The following is a 24,572-nucleotide window of genomic DNA, read 5'->3' as shown; positions in this document are numbered from 1 at the left end:
AACTCAGAACCAACCAGAGAAAGCCAAACCATCACCCCCAAACCAATCACATAATTTGCACTGCTTGTAGTTGGCCCACCTCCAGCTTCTCTATGCCAATAACCTCCATTCAGAATATACCTGAAGCCTTCCCTTTTTTCACTATAAAGCTTTGCCACTCCCCTGCCTGCCTTTGAGTCTCTGCCAAACACAGGTGACCGTGGCCTGTAATACCAGTCATTTGAAACAACCTAACGATAAAGAGAAACATTAATTACATAAGTGGCATGTAGAATTTACAGAATATTGTGGAAAACCCCTTAATGTTCAATATACATGTGATTTAAAAAGTAGGTTAAGAAAATACAAATATTTATGTGAAAGGATACTAGTTTAAATATAGCTATGTCTAAATACAGAAATTACTGTTTGTTTGTTTATTTATTTATTCATTCCTGGTTGTAGACGGTGGGAGGAGGCACCCGTGTGGTTTTGCGTTTGTATGTCCAGTCCTAGCAAGGTGGATGATCCCACGTGAGACTTCGAGTTCACCTGTGCCGGCCTCGCCACGCCCCCATCGCGCCTTGGGGAGGGGCTTGGAGAGCGCCCCAACCTGCGCAAGGTCTTCTGGGAGATGTGGTCCCGTCGCCTGGCCGCCTCTACTGCTTGCCCACGGGCACCACCGGCTGGGCCTTCTGGGTCTCCGGCGCGGGTAGGTCGCGCTGGTTCCGTGGAACAGCGGCTGGTGAAGGCCCCGTGGCGACCTCCATGCCCAAGACCTCCGGGCCTAAAGAGGTGAGTCCCCTCGCTGGCTGAGGACAGCAGGAATAGCCAGGGGTCCCCGGGTCCTGCGAAGGGGGAACGTGAAAACCGAAAGTCCGGTAGTCTCGGGGTCCGAGGGGCGACGCAGGGGCTTCTTGGTTTTATTGACGTGGGGGTAGATGGCTGCGACTACCATTTACCCCCATCTACTACCAACAAGGGGATGGCGTGTCGCCTTGTTGGTGGGCCTCCCGGCATCCTTGGGTTGGGGGTTGGAGGCAGGGGTCCTTGGATTTAGGGGACAGCCCATGACGGGCATTTTGGTTTGGGAGGCTCCGCTGGTGCATTGCAACCCCGGGTTGGTGGGGACAGGACAGTGAGGCAGGGTCCAGGGATTTGAGGGTGTCGACTGAAAACAAAAAGCACAGCCTAAAAGTTGAGAATTATGTTTTATTTGGTGAACTTTCTGAGGACTTAAGACCAGGACGCAGCCTCGTAGATAGCTCTAAGGCAGGGGTCCCCAACCCCCGGGCCACCACCGGGTACCGGTCCGCAGCCTGTTAGGAGACAGGCCGCACAGCAGGAGGTGAGCAGCCGGCGAGGCAGAGAAGCTTTCTATGCCACTCCCCATCGTTCCCTCTCTCGCATTACCGCCCGAACCATGTCCGTCCCCCAGCCCCGCCACCGTGGAAAAATTGTCTTCCACGAAAGTGGTCCCTGGTGCCAAAAAGGTTGGAGACCGCTGCTCTAAGGGACTGCTCTGAAGAGGTAAGGGGGAAGCCAGGATATATAGGAGGTTTGCAACAAAAACGGGGCAGTCGGAACATCAAAAGATTACTGTTAATTAGGAAAAAACCAGACATCTCAAGTTAATGAATTTAGCGCTTTTCTGTGTATGGGAAGATGCGAGAGTCTGGGCTCATTGAAATCATTCTTTTGATATGCACCTTAGCTATCTAGGGCCAGTATCCTGCTTTTCTCCATCCTGAATCCCCTCAGGGTTCACAGTTGGGGCGGCTGCAGTGGGTACTGGCTTGCTGGCCACAACATCCTTTGTTTACTGATATGGCAGGCAGCATTCTTAGTCCACTGGGGGAGCATATTGAGGCTGTATGTTCTGAGGTGTTTGTCTGGGCAGCTAGATCTGTGCATGCTTGGGTTTGGGAGATGTGGGGAGGAATTAGGAAGTGGGTGCCCCTGGGTTTGGGATATAGTGAGGGTCATGAGTCTTGGTCTTTATGGTGACAAGATGTTCTGACATCCCTTAGTTTGGAGGTGACTTGGACTTTGAGGAGGGGGGCCAGAGTCTTGGATCCCCCCTTTTGTTGTAGATGCTCCTGTGAGGCCACCTTCACCTCTGACTCAGAGGGCTTTTTCTATAAGTGAGCCAAGGGGTGTGTTATCAGAGGGATGGACAGATTGTGCTAGCCACCGGGGTGGGCTGTTCCCCCAGCCAGGCCCTCTGTGAATTGCCAAAGGCCTGCTGCCACTTTGCATCTGAGAAACCCCAGAGCTTAAAGTGGTCAGCAGCTTCTCTAAGCTCCCAGGACAGTTATCTGCAAAAGAGAATTCTCCACACTGTTGGCCAGTGAGGGCTGTAGGGGAGTTGTATTTCCTTTGTTGTCTCTTTGGAAGTTATAGTTCCAGGTTTTAAAGGTGGAGGTGTCCCAGTTGTGAATTTGGTATCACAGGTGACTCGTAAGTCACAGGCCTGGCTGTATCTCTGCAAAGCCTGTCTGAGTGCAGAGGTTGCGGGATGAACATGCTCTACATTCTCGTTGGTCTTTCAGGTCAAGGTTGGCTCATGGCTCTTTTATTTTCCTTTAGGTAAGGGTGGATCTGCAGAGACTGAGTATGAGGATTTCTGGCATGTGACTCAGTCCTCATTGCTCCTGGCTCCCCGTTCTGCCCTCTTTGGAATCTGCTGGCCCTGAGAGATCTGTGAAAAGAGGAGAAAATGGCCCCAGGGTTCCTGGCAGCAAGACCCTCAGTGAGTGATTTTTAACCTCTTTCATGCAGTAATCCCTGTCCCCAGTTAGATGACATGTTTGTTCACTGCCTCGAAGTGCCCACCAGGGCTCTAAGACAAACATGAAACGTGGCCCAGCTTTGGGAAACTCCGGAGGAAAGCCCACTCTCTCTCCTCAATTTACCTCCCCCCCTTGACCCCATTGGTATCAGAGCTCTTGGCACACCTTAACCTTTGCCCCTACTTTTCATTAATTTAGTCCACAAATGGTTCAGCCTCTCTTCCACATGCCCTGGTGTGTACTGTGTACATTGCGAAGTATTGTCTTTTCTTGAGGGCTTGTAGGCCTTGTTGAGGTGGTTTGTTTGTTTTCCTTACTGCAATGGATTTTAAAATTTAAGTGGTATTAAATTAACAAGAATTGCAAGAATAGTACAAATTACACCTGTATACCCTTCATTCACATTCATCAATTGTCAACTTTTTGCCTGTTGCTTTATCATTCCATCTCTATATGTATATTTGTCATTTTCTGAATCATTTGAGAGTAAGTTGCAGACATCGTCTTTTACCCCTAATTACTTCGGAATGCTTCTCCTAAAAACAAAAGACAGTCCCTTAAATAGCCATAGTATAATTCAGGGAATTTAATATTGATACAGTACTATTGTCTAATCTCCAATTTATAATAATAAAAATTTGCCAGTTGCCCTAATAAGTTTCTTTATGCCCCACACCCCCTGCCCTTACCTGTCTTTAGTCTTCTTTAATCTGGAGTACTTTCTTAACATTTCTGTCTTTATTGATCTTGACATTTTTGAAAAGTACAGGCTTGTTATTTTAAATGTTCCTCAAATTGGATTTGTCTTTTGGTTCTTCATGATTAGATTAAGATTACACACTTCTGGCAGGAGTAACACAGAAGTGATGTGTCCTCAATTTGTCATATCAGTTGGCACAGAACATTGATTTGTTTCATTATGATACTAACTTTGATCACTTAATGTTGAGTCTGCCAGGTTTCTCCACTGTAACTTTTCTATTTGAGGATTGGAGAGGAAGGGAACAGATCTCTTAAGCTGGATGTCACTATCATGTGGAAGGCATATCGAAATGGGGACAGAGAGGGAATAGAATCTTATGTAGAAGATGGCCACAGTGGTCCAGATAAAAGCTGATTATGTCCTGGACCAGGGTGATCACAGTGAAGATGGAATGAAACAAAAATATTCAAGAGTTAATGGTGGGGTGGCAGTGGGGGAGAACTTCCCTGGTGGTTCAGTGGTTAAGACTCCATGCTCCCAATGCAGGGGGCCCGGGTTCGATCCCTGCTCAGGGAGCTGGATCCCGCATGCCACAACTAAGAGTTCACATGCCACAGCTAAAGATACCACATGCTGCAACTAAGACCCTCTGCAGCCTAAATAAATAAATATTAAAAAAAAAAAGAGTATGGGGGGAATAAAATCAATGAGATTAGGTATTTAATTGAGGGAGGTGTCAACTATAGATTTCTGAGTTTTGCAACTACATGCATGGTGGTGTGATTTTCTGAGATCGGAAATAGAGGGGTTACCAGATATTGGCGGTTATGTGTGGAAATGGGGAATCAGGAAGTGTGCCAGAATCCCAGAAAGAAACAGATAACACACTTATAAGGAATGATCAAAGAAACTTTCATGAAGGGAGTATTTGTAAGTTTCAGAGACCATTGTGGGATGGTTTCAGCATCCCTGGATTAGCAACATAATGGAGCCCTTACCACCACAGGCTGAAATGGTTAGGAAAGAAAGCAGTTCCTGGAACCTGGTTTCTTCTTTGACCCTTTGGTTATTTGGGAGTATGTTGTTTAATTTACACATATTTGTGATTTTCCTAAATTTTTTCCTGTTATTGATTTCTAATTTCATTCCATTGTATTCAAAGAACATAAACTTTATATTATTTCTGTAATTTTAAATTTATTAAGATTTGTTTTATGACCTAGCATATGTTCTATCCTGGAGAATGTTCCATGTGCTTGAAAGTTCCAATATTACTGAAAAATATATGTATTCTGTTGTTGTTAGCTGGAGTGTTCTATACATGTCTGTTAGGTCTAGTTGGTTTATAGTTTTTTTTCAAGTCTTCTATGTCCTTGTTGATCTTCTATTTAGTCGTTCTATCTATTATTGAAGTTGGAGTATCAAAGTCTCCAACTGTTATTGTTGAATTATCTATTTCTCTCTTCATTTCTGTCAGTTTTTGTTTCATGTATTGTAGTGCTCTGTTACTAGATGCACTACATTTTTATAAACATTATATCTTCCTGATGGATTGACTCTTTTATCATTATAAAATGTCCCTCTTTATCTCTAGTAACATTTTTTGTTTAAAGTATGTTTTGTCAGATATTTGTATAGCCACTCTAGCTTGCTGTGATTGCTGTTTGCATGCTATGTATATCTTTTTTCACCTTTTAACTTATAATCAGTTTGTATCTTTGAATCTAAAGGGTGTCTTCTGTAGATAGCAACTAGTTGAATCATGTTTTTTTTTTTAATCTAGTCTGATAATCTCTGCCTTTAGATTGGATTTATGGGAAGCCATTGATTTATCATTTCATTTCTAAACAAAGAAGTACTTTCTACCAACTTGCAGAAAGTATATACTAATAAGTAATTGTTTTCCTTTAAAAATTACCCATTGAAAAACTCTTTGCACATTCTATAAAACTGGCCTGTATTCTTCAAAATGTTAGTGTTATAAAAGACAAAGAAAAGCAGAGGAACTGTCTAGATTAAAGGGCACTAAAGATACATGACAGTAAATTGCAGAACTTGCAATTTACTGAACTGAGTCTTCTCTCAGGTTAGAATATTTTATAAAGGACATCATTAGGATAACTAGAAATGGAATATTTTTGATTGATGGAATGCTTTTTTATGTAATCTGTGACATTTCCTGAATTTGATATTTGCACTGTGGTTATGTAAGAGAATAGCCTTATTCTTAGGAAATATACACTGAAAGAATATGGGGCAAAGGGGCATGATGTACATCTCCTACTCTTAAATGGTTCAGAAAAAAATTATGTGTGTGTATTTGTGCAGAGAGAGAGTGAGAATGGTAAAGCAAATGTGGCAAAATGTTTTAACAAAAAGGTGATTCTGGGTGAAGGGTATATGGGAGTTTTTTATGTTATTCTTGTGACTTTACTATAAGTTGAAATTACTTTCAAATGAGGTTTTTAAAAAGCTGTTTGAAAATGATGGTGCATTTCGTTGATAGAATACTATGCAACCATAATGAAGGAGGAAGAAGCCTTTTAAGTACTAGTATGGAATGTCCTTCTGAATCTATTTAGGAAATCTTGATTGTGGTGGTAGTTACACAATATAGATGTTTGTCAAAACTCATCAAACTGTACCCTGAAAATGGGAGCATTTTACTGTGTATAAAGTATACCTCAAAGTTAATTTTAAAATACAACTCTATAGTTAGGGGAAAAAATTGCAAACCAGTGTGCATAGTATGCTATTGTTTGTATGAAGAAGAGAAAAAAAGGATATGTGACTTTTTCTTGAACATATGCATATTTAAGGATGGATGCATAAAAAGTGTTTAACTTTTAACAGAAATATTTAAACTTAAATGCATATTACTAAGCTGAAAGAAGCCATTTAGAAAAGGTTACATGTTGTATGATTCCAACCATATGACATTCCGGAAATGGCAAAACTATGGAGACAGTAAAAACATCAGTGGTTGCCAGGGGTGGCTGGGAGAGGGAGAGATGAATAGGCAGAGGATTTTTAGAGCAGGGAAAATACTCTGTATAAAAGTATAATAGTGAATACCTGTTATTATAAATGTGTCCAGATCCATTGACTGTACAGGAGTGAACCCTAATTTAAACTAAGGACTTTGGGTGATTATAATGTGTCAGTGTAGGTTCATCAGTTGTACCAAATGTACCATTCTGGTGGGGGGGGGTGTTGATAATGTGGGAGGTTGTGCAATCTGGGGAAGGTTGTGGGGCAGGGGTTTTATGGGAAATCTCTGTACCTTCCCCTCAATTCTGTTGTGAACCTAAAACTGCTCCAGAAAATAGTCTTTTTTTTTTTTTTTTTTTTTTTTTAAGTTTAACAGAGGTTGTGTCCAGGGAGGAGAGATGGGGAGAGGGAGACTTTTGTCACTATATGTATTTTTACACATATAAACATATGCACATTGTAATACTTTTTCAAAAATAAAAATAAAAATTCTTGGAAAAGAAAAGCTATTTGAACAGAAAGGAGTTTAGGAAAGTGATCGTTTTAGACAACAAATTTACAAAAATAAAGAGTGTTTTTATAATAACCGTAACTGATTGGGAAATTAAATGAAGGGGGACAGATTCACAAAAGCAACAAGAATATCAAACACATTGCTTTGAACCTAAGAAAGAACATGCAGGATCTTTAAGAAGAAGGTAACAAACTCTCTAAGGGACAAGAACATTACCCATTGTTCTTAGATTTTAATAAGTGATTTAAAGTTCCACATGTATTTGGAGCAACATGAAATGGTTTTAAATTAAGAATCTTATAGAAAAATAGATGTTCCAGAACTTGCGGGAAAATACATGTATATAACACACGCACGAACTTTTATCAGTGTCAAGAATATGCTGTTTGTAAAATACATGAACATTTAGTAAGCTCTAAATTTACCACTCTCTGTGTGTTGTAGATTTTAGATCTAGATATCTTTTTTTACTGAGTTAGAAGTGCAAAGGAAATGTGCGAAATTTATGACACCCTTTAAGGTAGCAGTAGAAATACAATCTAGTGTATAAATCAAGAAGTGGTGGACTGTTCAGGGACCTTTGGCATTTTTCAGAGTTTTTAATTTTTAAAGGCTTTTATTGTAAATGTTAACGAACACAAGGTAATCAGAGAATTTTTGGAAGCTCTAGAAAAGACAGAAAAAGAAACTCATAATTCCACCAGTTTTCAATAAAAAAATAGAAAGTAGAAAGTGAAATGTCCCCCATTTATCCAAAGGTAACCATTGTAAACAACTTGTTCTCTCTCTCCAGAAATTTTTTTTGCATTTGCTCCTAAACCCACACGGTACTGTGCATATGGTTTCTAAAATGAAAATATTAATCTGCAGTTTGCATTTTTTTCTCCAAACATTGTAACATGGACCTCTTTCTAAGGTAATCTATAATGTTATCTTCTCTTTAAAGACGTTTTAAAAACTGGGTGTTATTGCATGACTTTGCTAATTAGAGTTTTTTAGAATCACCATAACTTATTAAATTTTTGCAAAAACTTTTAAAAGTGAAATGTAAATTACATGCAATAAATTGCACAAATCTTAAGTACATCTTGGTGAATTTTTACATATATATACACAGCAATGAAATCACCAACCAAGTAAATATACAGAATATTTCTGTCACCTTATAAAGTTCCCTTTGTTCTCCCTCCCAGTCAGTTTCCCCCATAGGCAACCACTATTTCTGATTAGTTTTGCCTGTTCTATAACTGCATAAATACAGTTTGTACTCCCTTCACTCAGCATAATATCTCTGAAATTCATCCAGCTGTCACCTTAACATTTTGTTATGTCACTTCTTATTCTGTAGTTTATATTTGTTTAAAAACAAAATAGCATAATATTTTGCTTGTTAAACATATTGCTTGTTGTAAATAGAAAAGTACAATTGGATATAGAGTTGAACGTGGAATTATCCTGTGTCCAATTTCCCTTCCAATGCACTGAGAATCATTTACATCTATGTAAAATACTCATACTTTAAAAAAAAAAATTTACAAAAGTAAATCTTAACGCAATTTGGCTGCTTTCTCTGTAAAGTTACTCTAAAGTTGCCTTTCTTTGTCAGTATATACAGAACTGCCTCATTCTTTAGCAGATATTCAGTATTGTGTGGTCCAGTGTGGATGTACTTTCAGATAAGTGAAAGTTTTTCAATATTACAAATGTAACTACAATAAATATCTCTGCACTCATATCTTCATGCTCTTGTGCAAGTCTGACATGTAGAATGGAAAGTGTGGGACCAAAGGTGTTCTGTACATTAAAAACCATTTTTTTTAGTGAACTGAATTTTTTGTATTGAAGATTAATTGACACATGATAAACTGCACATAAAATGTTCAATTTTATATTCATATATATATTCATGAATATATATGAACATATTCAATTTTGACATTTTTATACACTCATGAAATCATCATCTCAATCAAGATAATCAAAGCATCTTATCACCCCCAAAAGTTTCCTTGTTCACTTTTGTAACCCTTGCTTCCTGACCCTCCCTGCCCCCTCAATTTGAAGGATACAATCAAATTGCTCCCCCCCTAGAAGACTGTACCTATTTATGTTCTAACAGCATATGAGACTGATCATTTTCCTACAGCCTCACTAGTGATAAGGTTTTCAGATTTTAAAACATTTACTGATCTGATAGCTAAAAAGAGAAATTCAAGTATTTCACCAGTTCACCTTTTGAGAATTGTGGATTTGTATCCCCAAAGTGGCAGATTTCCAGGAAATCTTCACAAAGGAGGCAGAATTTGCTGCCCTGCGACTTGATCAACCTGTGAAGCTACAGTCCTGAGAAAGCCAGAGCTGGGTACCCCTAGGAAGTAGGGTCATGCCTTGTACGCAGTGGATGCTTAGTAAACAGTTATCACCTTAACTGAGCTTTAGTTTATTAACTGTGCTCTCACTTAAATAGAGAAGTCCAGGACCCAGCCTGAAGTCTGGGCTGCTGGGACATCTCCTCTCCTGCCTACAGGAACAAAACAGCTACCTGAGCATGAAGGCTGCAGGAGGTCCCCCACATACAGGAGTTCCATCTTTGGTGGAGACAACACCTCCTGAAACTCCCTCTGGATGTTCCAGGTGGAGTTTGGAGAGGCTGAAGAGAGATTCCCTCAGCAGAGCCACTGGGGCTGAGGGGATTCCCCTCCTAACAGGGAGGGCAAGATATGGGACCATGTAGAAGCTGGAGTGACCTCAAAGAGTAAGGAGAAAGGTGAGAGTTAAATCATTACCAAGGCACACAGTAGATATTCAGTAGGTTTTTGCAAGGAGGGAGGGAGAAAGTGTTTGGGTCGAAGGGCCATCTGTAAAAGTAGAAAGAGAGGAAAAGGCTTTCTAGGGGAGGGCCTAGAAAAGTCAGGTAATGGTAAACAAGGACCAGTGTTACCAGCTGAATACAATGTGCCCCTTCTCCCTTCTTGGTAACTAAGATACTGGTCTGCTTCAGTGAGCCAGGTTCATTTTTCACTGCTTCTTTCTTCTTACCCAGCATTGCCTTCTGCGGTTTCTGCCCTTCTTCAGGAAGAGGAGGAAATGCCCAAATTACAGGTAAATTAAGAGTCCACTTTCTCTCCCTGAAAATATCACCCACATACCTCATTTTGGGGATTGGGGAAGGAGAGCAATATAACACGTATATTGGGCTGGCCCTGGGCTAGACATATGTTACTCCAGTTTCTCAAAAAAGTCTGAACATTGCTGGTAGGAGTGACAAAATGGTGTAATATACTTTGGAAAACAGTTTTAGAGTTTCTTATATAATTAAGCACACACTTACCATTGACCCAGAAATCCCACTGTATTTACCCAGAAGAAATGAAAATAGATGTCCACACAAAAATCTGTATGCGACTATTAGCAGCTTTGTTTATAGTAGCCCTGAACTAAAAACAACCCAAATGTCCATCAACTGATAAATGGATAAATAAAATGTGTTAATCCATATAATTAAGAACTGCTCATTAAAAAAAAAAAAGAAACAAACTGCTGATACATATAACAACATGAATGAATATCAAAAGCATTATGCTGAGAAAAATAAGCCAGACACAAAAGAGTACATACTATGTGACTCTGAGACAGGCTGGGCCCTCGACCTTTTGCTGCAGTGCTGCAGTGCTTGCACCTGAACAAACGTCTCCTTGAGCAACAAAATACAAAGAACTATAAGGGACTAAAAATAACTGCATGCATGTGCAGTTGGGGCAAATTCTGGACAAAAGATACAAAAAGACCAAAAAAACTCAGCTGCCACTTCTGAAGAGCTGGGAGCAAAAGCAGGGTACTGCACATGACTCCTGCACTCAGCACCACCAAAGGGTTGGGCAAAACACCTAAGCCACCCCTCTGGCCCGACCCCTGGGCACACCCCTACCCTCACCCGATATAAGGAACCAGCTCACCTTCCCCGCTCTGGGAGCAAGAGAAACTGTTGTTTGTTTTTGCTCCCCCTTGCTGCAGCAGGGGCCCCAATAAAGCCCAGCCTGAATTTCTTATCTGGCCTCTAGTCAATTTCTATTGATTGGGGAAGAACCCCAGTTGGTATCAATTCCATTTATATGAAGTTCTAGAACAGCCTAAATTAATCTATAGCTGTTCTGTGCCTTCTCCTCTCTCTTCATGCTCTGAACAAACCCTTCCCTAGTAGAGAACCCCCTCTTCCCCACAGTGGTAGCCACTATTCTGACTTCTAGTACTGTAGATTAGTTTAGTCTGATTTTGAACTTTTTAAATGGAATCAAGAGTACATACAGTACTCTTTTGTGCCTGGTTTTTTTCAATATTATGTTGTGAGATTGATGTATATTGTTTCATGTATATGTAGTTTGTTCACTTTCATTTCAGTACAGCAGTAGTTTCTAAAACTTTTTGTTTCAGGACCCCTTTACACTTTAAAAAATGGCTTTTATTATGTGGGTTATCAATATTACCAGATTGGCGGTTCAAGCTAACAAAAATTTAAAATATTTATTAATCCATTCAAAAATTAATCCATTATAGTTAATGTCACATTTTATGAAAAGTACTTAATTTTCCAAAACAAAAAAATAAAAAAGAAGAATGGAAATGTTTCATATTTTTGTTAATCTCTTTAATGTCTGGCCTAATAGAAAACAGCTGGAATCCCATGTCTGCTTCAACATTTTCTCAGTTGCAAGATCACACGACATGTAGCCTCCATATTGTTGTAAGAGAATGAGAGTGTATAAGCCTTGAGAATTATTATGAAAATAATATTGACTTTACAGACCCCCCTGACAGGGTCTTGGGGAACCTCATGGGTCCCTGAACCACAGTTTGGGAATTGGTACTGAATAGTAGTCCTTCATGTAACTCTACCAGAGTTCATATATCCTTTCTATTGTGGATGTGTGAGTGGGGATTTGGGGCCCATAATAAACATTCTTAATATATAATTATCAGAGGGAGGTTTCCTATATAGCATTTCTTATTAACCAAAGAGTCCTTATTGTTGATCTATGTCTTGTTCCTCCCCACACAACTGTCCACTCACTTTTCTTGCCAGCTGGAATTCCCCACCTCCCTTCCCTCTACTCACGTTTTAACCATCCCACAAGGCTGGTACCTGGCTTTCTCCATGGTACCTGCCCTCATGGCCCCAACCCACCTTGGACTCCTTCTCTGGACCCTTCCCCAAGTAAATCTCAAGCTTATTCTGATTCATAGAATGTTGTGTGGATGACACCTCTGGAATTGTGTAGCTTTTGGTGCACTGTGGTTGAAGTTTGAGTCTTCTCACCCGAAGAGACTTTAAGGGCTGAAGCATTAAAAAAAATGTGCCTCATGTATCTTTTCAATCTTCTACATGATATAACACAATCAAGTGCATGGGTGTGTGCCTAAGTTAGTCTAACTCAGGACCCTGGAAACTGTCAGGACCACTTATAGATGTCACTGGTGCTTGTCAGCTGCATTCCTCTGTGGGAATGGGTATGTCTGAGGGTGACTTTGTTGTTTTAGGAGCTGGTGACGTTCCAGGATGTGGCTGTGGACTTTACCCAGGAGGAGTGGGAGCATCTGGATCCCTCTCAGAGGCACCTGTACAGAGAAGTGATGTTGGAGAACTATGGGAATCTCATCTCCTTGGGTGAGAACAGCATCTTCCTGAACCCATCTGCTTTCTCTCGGGTTCAGTTGTATAGAGTAAATCCTGAGGGGATTTGCATCTGGGGGTCCACATATTCCAGATCCCTTAATGGTAGTGGGTATCAGATTTGAGAGTGCATAGAAATACCTGAGGTGAAGGCAAGAAATGCCAGTTCCTGTCCAAATTAAAGGAGACTAAAGAGATAAGACAACTAAATGCAATGGCTTATTCTAGATAGAAAATATCTAGGAAAAGAGTGCTAAACGGAACATATTTGAGACAATTGGCATCATTTACAAATTAACTGTGAACTAGATACTAATACTGCATCAATGTTAAGTTTCCTGATTTTGATGGCTGTACTGTAGTTATGGAACAACATGTTCTTAGGAAATGTGTACTGAAAGAATTTAGTCATAGAGAGCCATGGGGCCTGTAACTTTCTCTTAAGTGGTTTAAAAAAGAATTGTGTGAGAGAGAATAATAAAGTAAATGGGCCAAATATTAACAATTGGTGACTGTGGGTTAGGGTTCTACAGGCATTCTGTTCTGCGTATCACTCTTGCTATTTTTCTCTAAAGTAAAAGGTTATCCAAAAAATCTACGTCCCTACGTTCTATCACCAGGGCTACTGATTCAGTGGATTTGGGATGGAGTCTGCATTTTTGATAAGTCTCTTCAAACCACACTTTGGGCAGTGCTTCTCTGGTGGACACAGAATCATTACTGCCTGTTCACCCCACTGAGAATTATTACTGTTGTATATTGCAAATAGGCCTCTTCACTGAAGTTCCTGGAACTCCTGGAACCATTTTTTTCTCTGGGGGAGAAAATATTTGTTTGTTTGTTTATTTATGTGTGTGTGTGTGCGCCTACATATATATAAATATAAAATGTGATTTTGATGCACAGTGGTTTTATTCACCTTTCCCAGTCTTCATAGGACCTTCACGAATACCAAGTGATAAGATTGACTTGTGGCAGGGTCCTTGTCCACATCATATTGCCCTAATCCACCTGTCTTTCCCCTCAAGCAGGACATCTGCTGTCCAAACCAGAAATGATTGCCCATTTTGAACAAGAAGATGATGTGTGGATGGAGGAAAAAATACCAAGAAGCTCCTATTCAGGTGAGAACCAGTCAGCCAGGAGAAAATGCCATTAATAATCCTATGAATCCATGAAGGGGTGGGTAGCAACTTCAAAAATATATATTATTTGACTTTTTATGCTGATAATTTAATTGAAAATATTTAAATATTTATTTGATTGGAGGCAAATATCTTTTTTTTTCACATCTTTATTGGAGTATAATTGCATTACAATGTTGTGTTAGTTTCTGCCATATAACAAAGTGAATCAGCTGTATGTATACATATATCCCCATATCCCCTCCCTCTTGCGTCTCCCTCCCACCCTCCCTATCCCACCCTCTAGGTGGTCACAAAGCACTGAGCTGATCTCCCTGTGTGATGCAGCTGCTTCCCACTAACTATCTATTTTACATTTGGTAGTGTATATATGTCCATGCTGCTCTTTCACTTCGTCCCAGCTTACCCTTCCCTCTCCCTGTGTCCTAAAGTCTATTCTCCATGTCTGTGTCTTTATTCCTGTCCTACCCCTAGGTTTATGAGAACAATTTTTTTTTTTTTTAGATTCCATATATATGTATTAGCATACGGTATTTGTTTTTCTCTTTCTGACTTACTTCACTCTGTATGACAGACTCTAGGTCCATCCACCTAACTACAAATAACTCAGTTTCGTTTCTTTTTATGGCTGAGTAGTATTCCATTGTATACATGTGCCACATCTTCTTTATCCATTCATCTGTCAGTGGACACTTAGGTTGCTTCCATGTCCTGGTGATTGTAAATAGTGCTGCAATGAACATTGTGGTACATGATTCTTTTTTTTTTTTTTTTAATTTATTTTATTTATTCACTTTTGGCTGTGTTGGGTCTTTGTTGCTGCGTGCAGGCTTTCTCTAGTTGCAGTAAGTGGGGGCTACTCTTCGTTAAGGTGCACAGGCTTCTCATTGTGGTGGCTTCTCTTGCTGCGGAGCGCGGTCTCTAGGTGCGCAGGCTTCAGTAGTTGTGGTACGTGGGTTCAGTAGTTGTGGCTCGCGGGCTCTAGAGCACAGGCTTAGTAGTTGTGGCGCATGGGCTTAGTTGCTCCGCGGCATGTGGGATCTTCTTAGACCTGTGTCCCCTGCATTGGCAGGCAGATTCTTAACCACTTCGCCACCAGGGAAGCCCCATGACTCTTTTTGAGTTATGGTTTTCTCAGGGTATATGCCCAGTAATGGGATTGCTGGGTCATATGGTAGTTCTATTTTTAGTTTTTTAAGGAACATCTATACTGTTCTCCATAGTGGCTGTATCAATTTACATTCCCACCAACAGTGCAAGAGGGTTCCCTTTTCTCCACACCCTCTCCAGCATTTATTGTTTGTAGATTTTTTGATGATAGCCGTTCTGACCGGTGTGAGGTAACACCTCATTGTAGTTTTGATTTGCATTTCTCTAATGATTAGTGATGTTGAGCATCCTTTCATGTGTTTGTTGGCAATCTGTATATCTTCTTTGGAGAAATGTCTATTTAGATCTTCTGCCCATTTTTGGACTGGGTTGTTTGTTTTTTTGATATTGAGCTACATGAGCTGCTTGTATATTTTGGAGATTAATCTTTGTCAGTTGCTTCATTTGCAAATATTTTCTCCCATTCTGAGGGTTCTTTTCGTTTTGTTTATGGTTTCCTTTGCTGTGCAAAAGCTTTTAAGTTTCATTAGGTCCCATTTGTTTATTTTTGTTTTTATTTCTATTTCTCTAGGTGGTGGGTCAAAAAGGATCTTGCTGTGATTTATGTCAAAGAGTGTTCTTCCTATGTTTTCCTCTAAGAGTTTTATAGTATCTGGCCTTACATTTAGGTCTTTAATCCATTTTGAGTTTATTTTTGTGTATGGTGTTAAGGAGTGTCCTAATTTCATTCCTTTACATGTAGCTGTCCAGTTTTCCCGGCACCACTTATTGAAGATGCTGTCTTTTCTCCATTGTATATTCTTGCATCCTTTATCAAAGATAAGGTGGCCATATGTGTGTGGGTTTATCTCTGGGCTTTCTATCCTGTTCCATTGATCTATATTTCTGTTTTTGTTTCAGTACCATGCTGTCTTGATTACTGTAGCTTTGTAGTATAGTTTGAAGTCACGGAGCCTGATTCCTCCAGCTCCATTTTTCTTTCTCAAGATTGCTTTGGCTATTCAGGGTCTTTTGTGTTTCCATACAAATTGTGAAATTTTTTGTTCTAGTTCTGTGAAAAGTGCCATTGGTAGTTTGATAGGGATTGCATCGAATCTGTAGATTGCTTTGGGTAGTATAGTCATTTTCACAATGTTGATTCTTCCAATCCAAGAACATAGTATGTCTCTCCATCTCTTTGTATCATCTTTAATTTCTTTCATGAGTGTCTTATAGTTTTCTGCATAAAGGTCTTTTGTCTCCTTAGGTAGGTTTATTCCTAGGTATTTTATTCTTTTTGTTGCAATGGTAAATGGGAGTGTTTCCTTAATTTCTCTTTCAGATTTTTCATCATTAGTGTATAGGAATGCAAAAGATTTCTGTGCATTAATTTTGTATCCTGCTACTTTACCAGATTCATTGATTAGCTCTAGTAGTTTTCTGGTGGCATCTTTAGGATTCTCTATGTATAGTATCATGTCATCTGCAAACAGTGACAGTTTTACTTCTTTTCCGATTTAGATTCCTTTTATTTATTTTTTTCTTCTCTGATTGCTGTGACTAAAACTTCCAAAACTATGTTGAATAATAGTGGTGAGAGTGGGGATCCTTGTCTTTTTCCTGATCTTAGAGGAAATGGTTTCAGTTTTTCACCATTGAGAACGATGTTGGCTGTGGGTTTGTCATATATGGCCTTTATTACGTTGAGGTAAGTTCCCTCTATGTCTACCTTCTGGAGAGTTTTTATCATAAATGGGTGTTGAATTTTGTTGAAAGCTTTTTCTGCATCTATTGAGATTATCATATGGTTTTTATCTTTCAGTTTGTTAATATGGTGTATCACATTGACTGATTTGCGTATACTGAAGAATCCTTGCATTCCTGGGATAAACCCCACTTGATCATGGCATATGATCCTTTTAATGTGCTGTTGGATTCTGTTTGCTAGTATTTTGTTGAGGATTTTTGCATCTGTGTTCATCAGTGATATTGGTCTGTAGTTTTCTTTTTTTGTGACATCTTTGTCTGGTTTTCGTATCAGGGTGATGGTGGCCTCGCAGAATGAGTTTGGGAGTGTTCCTCCCTCTGCTATATTTTAGAAGAGTTTGAGAAGGATAGGTGTTAGATCCTCTCTAAATGTTTGATAGAATTTGCCTGTGAAGCCATCTGGTCCTGGGCTTTTGTTTGTTGGAAGATTTTTAATCACAGTTTCAATTTCAGTGCTTGTGATTGGTCTGTTTATATTTTCCATTTCTTCCTGGTTCAGTCTTGGAGGTTATGCTTTTCTAAGAATTTGTCCATTTCTTCCAGGTTGTCCATTTTATTGGCATATAGTTGCTTGTAGTAATCTCTCATGATCCTTTGTATTTCTGCAGTGTCTGTTGTTACTTCTCCTTTTTCATTTCTAATTCTGTTGATTTGAGTCTTCTTCCTTTTTTTCTTGATGAGTCTGGCTAGTGGTTTATCAATTTTGTTTATCTCCTCAAAGAACCACCTTTTAGTTTTATTGATCTTTGCCCTTGTTTCCTTCATTTCTTTTTCATTTATTTCTGATCTGATCTTTATGATTTCTTTCCTTCTGCTAACTTTGGGTTTTTTTTGTTCATCTTTCTCTAATTGCTTTAGGTGTAAGGTTAGGTTGTTTATTTGAGGTTATTCTTGTATCTTGAGGTAGGGTTGTATTGCTATAAACTTCCCTCTTAGAACTGCTTTTGCTGCATCCCATAGATTTTGGGTCGTCGTGTTTTCATTGTCATTTTTTTCTCGATATTTTTTGATTTCCTCTTTGATTTCTTCAGTGATATCTTGGTTATTTAGTAGTAGCCTCCATGTGTTTGTATTTTTTACAGTTTTTTTCCTGTAATTGATATCTAGTCTCATTGTGGTCGGAAAAGATACTTGATACGATTTCAGTTTTCTTAAATTTACCAAGGCTTGATTTGTGACCCAAGATATGACCTATCCTGGGGAGTGTTCCATGAGCACTTGAGAAGAAAGTGTATTCTGTTGTTTTTGGATGGAATGTCCTATAAGTATCAATTAACTCCATCTTGTTTAATATGTCATTTAAAGCTTGTGTTTCCTTATTTATGTTCATTTTGGTTGATGTGTCCATTGGTGAAAGTGGGGTGTTAAAGTCCACTTCTATTATTTACTGTCGATTTCCCCTTTTATGGCTGTTAACATTTGCCTTTTGTTTTGAGGTGCTCCGATGTTGGGTGCATAAATATTTACAATTGTTATATCTTCTTCTTGGATTGATCCTCTGATCATTATGTAGTGTTCTTTGTCTCTTATAATAGTCTTTATTTTAAAGTCTATTTTGTCTGATATGAGAATTGCTACTCCAGCTTTCTTTTGATATCCATTTGCATGGAATATCTTCTTCCGTTCCCTCACTGTCAGTCTGTATGTGTCCCTAGATCTGAAGTGGGTCTCTTGTAGACGGCATATATATGGGTCTTGTTTTTGTATGCATTCAGACAGTCTGTGTCTTTTGGTTTGAGCATTTAATCCATTCATATTTAAGGCAATTATTTATATGTATGTTCCTATTACCATTTTCTTAGTTGTTTTGGGTTTGTTTTTGTAGGTCTTTTCCTTCTCTTGTGTTTCCTGCCTAGAGAAATTCCTTTAGCATTTGTTGTAAAGCTGGTTTGGTAGTGTTGAATTCTCTTAACTTTTGCTTGTCTGTAAAGGTTTTAATTTCTCCTTCGAATTTGAATGAGATCCTGCTGGGTAGAGTAATCTTGGTTGTAGGTTTTTCCCTTTCATCGCTTTAAATATGTCCTGTCGCTCCCTTCTGGCTTGCAGAGTTTCTGCTGATAGATCAGCTGTTAACGTTATGGGGATTCCGTTATATGTTATTTGTTGCTTTTCCCTTGCTGCTTTTAATATTATCTCTTTGTATTTAATTTTTGGTAGTTTGATTAATATGTGTCTTGGCATGTTTCTCCTTGGATTTATCCTGTATGGGACTCTCTGCACTTCCTGGACTTGATTGACTATTTCCTTTCCCATGTTAGGGAAGTTTTCAACTATAATCTCTTCGAATATTTTCTCAGACCCTTTCTTTTTCTCTTCTTCTTCTGGGACCCCTATAATTCGAATATTGGTGCATTTAATGTTGTCCCAGACGTCTCTGAGACTATCCTCAATTCTTTTCATTCTTTTTTCTTTATTCTGCTCTGCGGTAGTTATTTCCACTATTTTATCTTCCAGGTCACTTATCCGTTCTTCTGCCTCAGTTATTCTGCTACTGATTCCTTCTAGAGAATTTTTAATTTCATTTATTGTGTTGTTCATCATTGTTTGTTTGCTCTTTAGTTCTTCTAGGTCCTTGTTAAACGTTTCTTATATTTTTTCCATTCTATTTCCAAGATTTTGGATCATCTTTACTATCATTACTCTGAGTTTGTTTTCAGGTAGACTGCCTATTTCCTCTTCATTTGTTCAGTCTGGTGAGTTTTTAACCTTGCTTCTTCATCTGCTGCATATTTCTCTGTCTTCTCATTTTGCTTAACTTACTGTGTTTGGGGTCTCCTGTTTGCAGGCTGCATGTTCGTAGTTCACGTTGTTTTTGGTGTCTGCCCCCTGTGGGTAAGGTTGGTTCAGTGGCTTGTGTAGGCTTCCTGGTGGAGGGGACTGGTGCCTGTGTTTTGGTGGGTGGGGCTGGATGTTGTCTTTCTGGTGGGCAGGGCTGCATCCAGTGGTGTGTTTTGGGGTGTCTGTATGATTTTAGCCAGCCTCTCTGCTAATGGGTGGGGTTGTGTTCCTGTCTTGATAGTTGTTTGGTATGGGGCGTCCAGCACTGGAGCTTGCTGGCCGTTGGGTGGAGCTGGGTCTTAGCATTGAGACAGAGATCTCTAGGAGAGCTCTCACCGATTGATATTATGTGGGGCCAGGAGGTCTCTGGTGGTCCAGTGTCCTGAGCTCGCGTCTGCCACCTCAGATGCTCAGGCCTGACACCTGGCCGGAACACCAAGACCCTGTCAGCCACATGGCTCAGAAGAAAAGGGAGAAAAAAAGAAAGAAAATTAAATAAATAAAATAATTTTAAAATTTTTTAAAAATTATTAAAATAAAAAGAGCAATAAAAAAAAAGAGAGAGCAGCCAAACCAGTAAACAAATCCACCGATTATAACAAGTGCTAAAAACTATGCGAAGATAAATGTAAAAATCAGAAACAAGTCAGTCGCAGACAGCAAACCCCAAGTCTACAGTTGCTCCCAAAGTCCACTGCCTCAAGTTTGGGTTGATTCGCTGTCTATTCAGGTATTCCACAGTTGCAGCGTACCTCAAGTTGACTGTGGGGATTTAATCCGCTGCTCCTGAGGCTGCACAGAGAAATTTCCCTTTCTCTTCTTTGTTCGCACAGATCCTTGGGTTCAGCTTTGGTTTTGGCCCCACCTCTGCATGTAGGTCGCCCTCAGGCATCTGTTCCCGCCCAGACAGGATGGGGTTAAAGCAGCAGCTGATTAGGGGGCTCTGGCTCACTCATGTGGGGGTGGCGAGGTGGCAGGGTGGGGGAGGGAGGGGTATGGTAGTCATAATTGGAATTGACATTGCAACAGCCTGAGGCGCGCCATGTGTTCTCCCAGGGAAGTTGTCCCTGGATCATGGGACTCTGGCAGTGGCGGGCTGCACAGGCTCCCAGGGGTGTGTGGATAGTGACCTGTGCTTGCACACAGAATTCTTGGTGGCCGCAGTAGCAGCGTTAGCATTTCATGCCCGTCTTTGTTGTCTGAACTGTTAGCCGCGGCTCACGCCCGTCTTCTGGAGCTTGTTTAGATGGTGATCTGCCTTCTGTGGGCAGACAGGGAAGGAATCTCCTCTCCTTGCGCACCCTGAAACAATGGTTTCTTTCCTCTTAGGCAGGTCCAGAGTTTTTCCCGGACTCCCTCCCGGCTAGCTATGGCGCACCAGCCCCCTTCAGGCTGTGTTCACGCAGCTAACCTCAGTCCTCTCCCTGGGGTCTGACCTCCGAAGCCCGAGCCTCAGTTCCCAGCCCCCACCCACCCCGGTGGGTGAGCAGACAAGCCTCTTGGGCTGGTGAGTGCTTTTCGGCACCAATCCTCTGTGCGGGAATCTCTCCACTTTTCCCTCTGCACCCCTGTTGGTGCGCTCTCCTCTGTGGCTCTGAAGGTTCCCCCCCGCCCACCCCCCGTCTCTACCAGTGAAGGGGCTTCCTAGTGTGTGGAAACTTTTCCTCCTTCACAGCTCCCTTCCAGAGGTACAGGTCCCATCCCTATTCTTTTGTCTCTGTTTTTTCTTTTTTCTTTTGGCCTGCCCAGGTACGTGAAGATTTTCTTGCCTTTTGGGAAGCCTGGGGTCTTCTGCCAGCGTTCAGTAGGTGTTTTGTAGGAGTTGTTCCACACGTAGATGTATTTTTGATGTATTTGTGGGGAGGAAGGTGATCTCCACGTCTTACTCCTCCACCATCTTGAAGGTTCCCCCCCATATCTTTTTTTATAAAAGCATTAAATGCCCAAGCTCCTCAAATTCACTTGTAACCAGCATTACCATTTTCTTAGTTCCTCATTAAAATTTTGACAGTTGTTCACTCCATAATTGTATGAAAGTTACATTTTTAGCTTTTTGATAATTATACTTTGACAACATTAACCCATTTGTAGCTCATGGAATTTGACTTGGTGTTTCTAGTAACATTTAGTTTCCTTGACTAAGGAAAAGGTCCCCAATATCTTCCCATTCCCCTTGAAGCAAAAATGAAAAACCTAATGTCAGGAGGACAGAGACCAGCAGCAACACTTCTTCACTCAGTGAAGTTTCTTTGCCTTACCAGTACTGCCTAAGTGTGTCCAGGAGTACCGTGCAGCCTCAGACAAAACCTCTGCTCACTTTCGTCATCTAATTTTCTTTGTCCCAGGAGTCAAGGATGAGAATGATGGGATTCTCTCTTGGCCAGTATCTCCAGGAGAAAAACCCTATAGCTGTCCCCAGTGTGGCCAAGACTTTAGCCAGCTCAGAAACCTTCTAATTCACCCGTGAACCCGTACGGGAGAGAAGCCCTCTCCATATGACGGGGGTGGAAAAGCCTTCAGTGAAAGGACAACAGACCTTAACCTTCCTGTGCTCCTTCCAGGAGACAAGCCCTACCGATGCATGGAGTGTTCCGGAGCCTTCCACTCAGAATCTGCTCTGAGAAGGCACAGGAAGGACCACATGGGAAAGAAACCTCACACATGTGAGGAATGTGGGAAGGACTTCAGCCGTAGCTCCAACCTGTCCATCCATCGGCGAGTACACACAGGCGAGAAGCCCTACAGATGTGGTGTGTGCGGGAAGGACTTCAGCCGCAGCTCCAACCTCTCTATCCACCAGCGCATCCACACAGGTGAGAAACCCTTCAGGTGCTGCGACTGTGGCAAGGACTTCAGCCGCAGGGCAGCCCTGCAGATCCACCAGAGTGTCCACACAGGAAGGAAGCCTCATGCCTGTAAGGTATGTGACCGGGGCTTCACCTCACGCTCTACGCTGGCACGACACCAGCAGGACCACGCAGGAGACAAGGCCTATGTGTGTGACACATGTGGCCGGGGCTTCAGCCAGAGAGCCAACCTCTACCTGCACCAGCGTGTTCACACTGGGGAGAGGCCATTCCGGTGCGAGGCCTGTGGGAAGTGCTTCAGCTGGAGCAAGGACCTGGGTATCCACCAGAGGGTCCACACGGGAGAGCGGCCCTACAGGTGTGAGGCTTGTGGGAGGGACTTCAGGCATCGTTCGGCCCTCAAGAGGCACCAGAGGGTGCACACAGGGGAGAAGCCCTACCCCTGTGCCGTGTGCGGGAAGGGCTTCAGTCAGAGAGTCCATCTGCAGACGCACCAGAAAGTGCACTGTAGGGAGAGACTTCCAGGATTGGGCTCTGCACATGCAGGTGCCTTCCGCGGCCAGGGCGAATGCCAGGGCATGGGTGCTGAGGTGCACAACATGGATCAGGCTTAATGATGTTTGGCATTTATTAGTATTTATACAGAAAAGAGGACCGATCAACAGCACTTAGATAGATGGAGAAATAGAACATTTACAGCCCTCCCAAAAGACCTCTGCATGCTTCTTTCCACTCACTACCCCACAAAGGGAGTCACTATCCTGACTTCTAAAACCATAGATTGATTTTGCAAGTTATAGAATATCATACAAGTGGAATTACACAATATGTAATCTTTCATATAGAACTTTATTCACTCAGTGTCTGCATCCATGTTGTTGCATGTATTCAGAGGTTCATTCATTTTATTACAGAGTAGTATTCCATTGTTTGAATGAACCACAGTTTGTCCATTCACCTGTTGATGGACATTTACATTTGGGTTATTTCCAGGTTTTCCAGGTTTTGTTCGTTATGAATAAAGCTGCTGTGAGTATTTGGGTACACATCTTTGTGTGGACATATACTTTAAATTCTCTTGGGTATATACTTAGGAGTAGAATTGATGGGTTTGTTTTTTTTTTTTTTAGAATGTGGTTTTTTTTGTTTTGTTTTGTTTTTATGGCTCTGTTGGGTCTTCGTTTCTGTGCGAGGGCTTTCTCTAGTTGTGGCAAGCGGGGACCACTCTTCATCGCGGTGCGCGGGCCTCTCACCATCGCGGCCTCTCTTGTTGCGGAGCACAGGCTCCAGACGCGCAGGCTCAGTAATTGTGGCTCACGGGCCCAGTCACTCCGTGGCATGTGGGATCCTCCCAGACCAGGACTCGAACCCGTGTCCCCTGCATTGGCAGGCAGACTCTCAACCACTGCACCACCAGGGAAGCCCCTGATGGGTATTTTTTTAATTAATTTTTTTAAAGATTTCTTTGATGTGGACCATTTTTTAAAAAGTCTTTATTGAATTTATTACAATATTGCTTCTGTTTTATGTTTTGGTTTTTTGGCCGCGAGGCATGTGGGATCTTAGTTCTCTGACCAGGGATTGAACCTGCACCCCCTGCATTGGAAGGCAAAGTTTTAACCACTGGACTGCCAGGAAAGTCCCTTGATGGGTATTTTAAAACTTGTAAAAAACTGGGCTTAGTATTGTCTTGTACATTGGATTTTTACATGTACTTGGAAAATTTCAAACAAATACAGAAATGAAACAGTGTAACAAACACTCATGTCCCCATCATCTAGCTTCAGTAATCAATTCATGATGAATTTTGTTTCCTCTATTCCACCCTGCTCCCTCACGCACAGTCCTGAAGTATTTTAAAGCAAATCCTAGACTAGGATATTGTGTCATCTTTATATAGTATATATCTTCAAAAAATAAAGATTTGTTTAAAATGTTTTTCCAAAGAATCACTCTGTTTAAAAATTTTTTTTATTAAGGTGAAATTCAGAAAACATAAAATTCACCATTTTAACCATTTCAGAGTATATTATTCAATAGTTTTAAATATATTCACAATGTTGTACAACCATCTCCACTGTCTGATTCCAGAATATTTTCATCAGGCCAGAAAAAAACCCCGTTACTATGAAGCAGTCACTTTTCATTCTCCCCCTCCCCCAGCCTCTGGCAACCACTAATGTACTTTCTGTTTCTATAGATTTGCCTATTCTGGACACTTCATATAAAAGGAGTCAGACAATATGTGCCCTTTTATGTCTGGCTTCTTTCACTTAGCATAATGTTTTCAAGGTTCATTTATGTTGTAGCATATATTAGTACTTCATTCTTTTTATGGC

General features: G+C 40.9%; 1 protein-coding gene across 6 annotated transcripts; it reads left to right on the top strand.

The window, feature by feature from the left end:
- Positions 1–649: 649 nt before the first annotated feature.
- LOC118884860 (zinc finger protein 239-like) lies at positions 650–23,179 on the top strand. Of its 6 annotated transcripts, none has more exons than XM_036832975.1 (8): positions 650–774; positions 2,569–2,731; positions 7,773–7,895; positions 9,507–9,746; positions 10,023–10,081; positions 12,515–12,641; positions 13,679–13,771; positions 21,988–23,179. In XM_036832975.1, the coding sequence occupies exons 5-8, from the start codon at positions 10,067–10,069 to the stop codon at positions 22,845–22,847; spliced, it is 1,095 nt and encodes a 364-aa protein (XP_036688870.1). In that variant the 5' UTR covers positions 650–774; positions 2,569–2,731; positions 7,773–7,895; positions 9,507–9,746; positions 10,023–10,066; the 3' UTR covers positions 22,848–23,179. The 6 variants fall into 6 exon arrangements, with proteins under 6 accessions (XP_036688870.1, XP_036688864.1, XP_036688866.1 ...); XM_036832969.1 differs by having other exon boundaries at positions 13,676–13,771; XM_036832971.1 differs by lacking the exon at positions 7,773–7,895 and having other exon boundaries at positions 9,614–9,746; positions 13,676–13,771.
- Positions 23,180–24,572: the final 1,393 nt, after the last annotated feature.

Source organism: Balaenoptera musculus, chromosome 19 (assembly GCF_009873245.2).
Source record: "Balaenoptera musculus isolate JJ_BM4_2016_0621 chromosome 19, mBalMus1.pri.v3, whole genome shotgun sequence".
Lineage (NCBI taxonomy): Eukaryota > Metazoa > Chordata > Mammalia > Artiodactyla > Balaenopteridae > Balaenoptera > Balaenoptera musculus.
The sequence above is the reverse complement of the archived record's forward strand: the minus strand, read 5'-3'. Positions and strand labels throughout refer to the sequence as shown.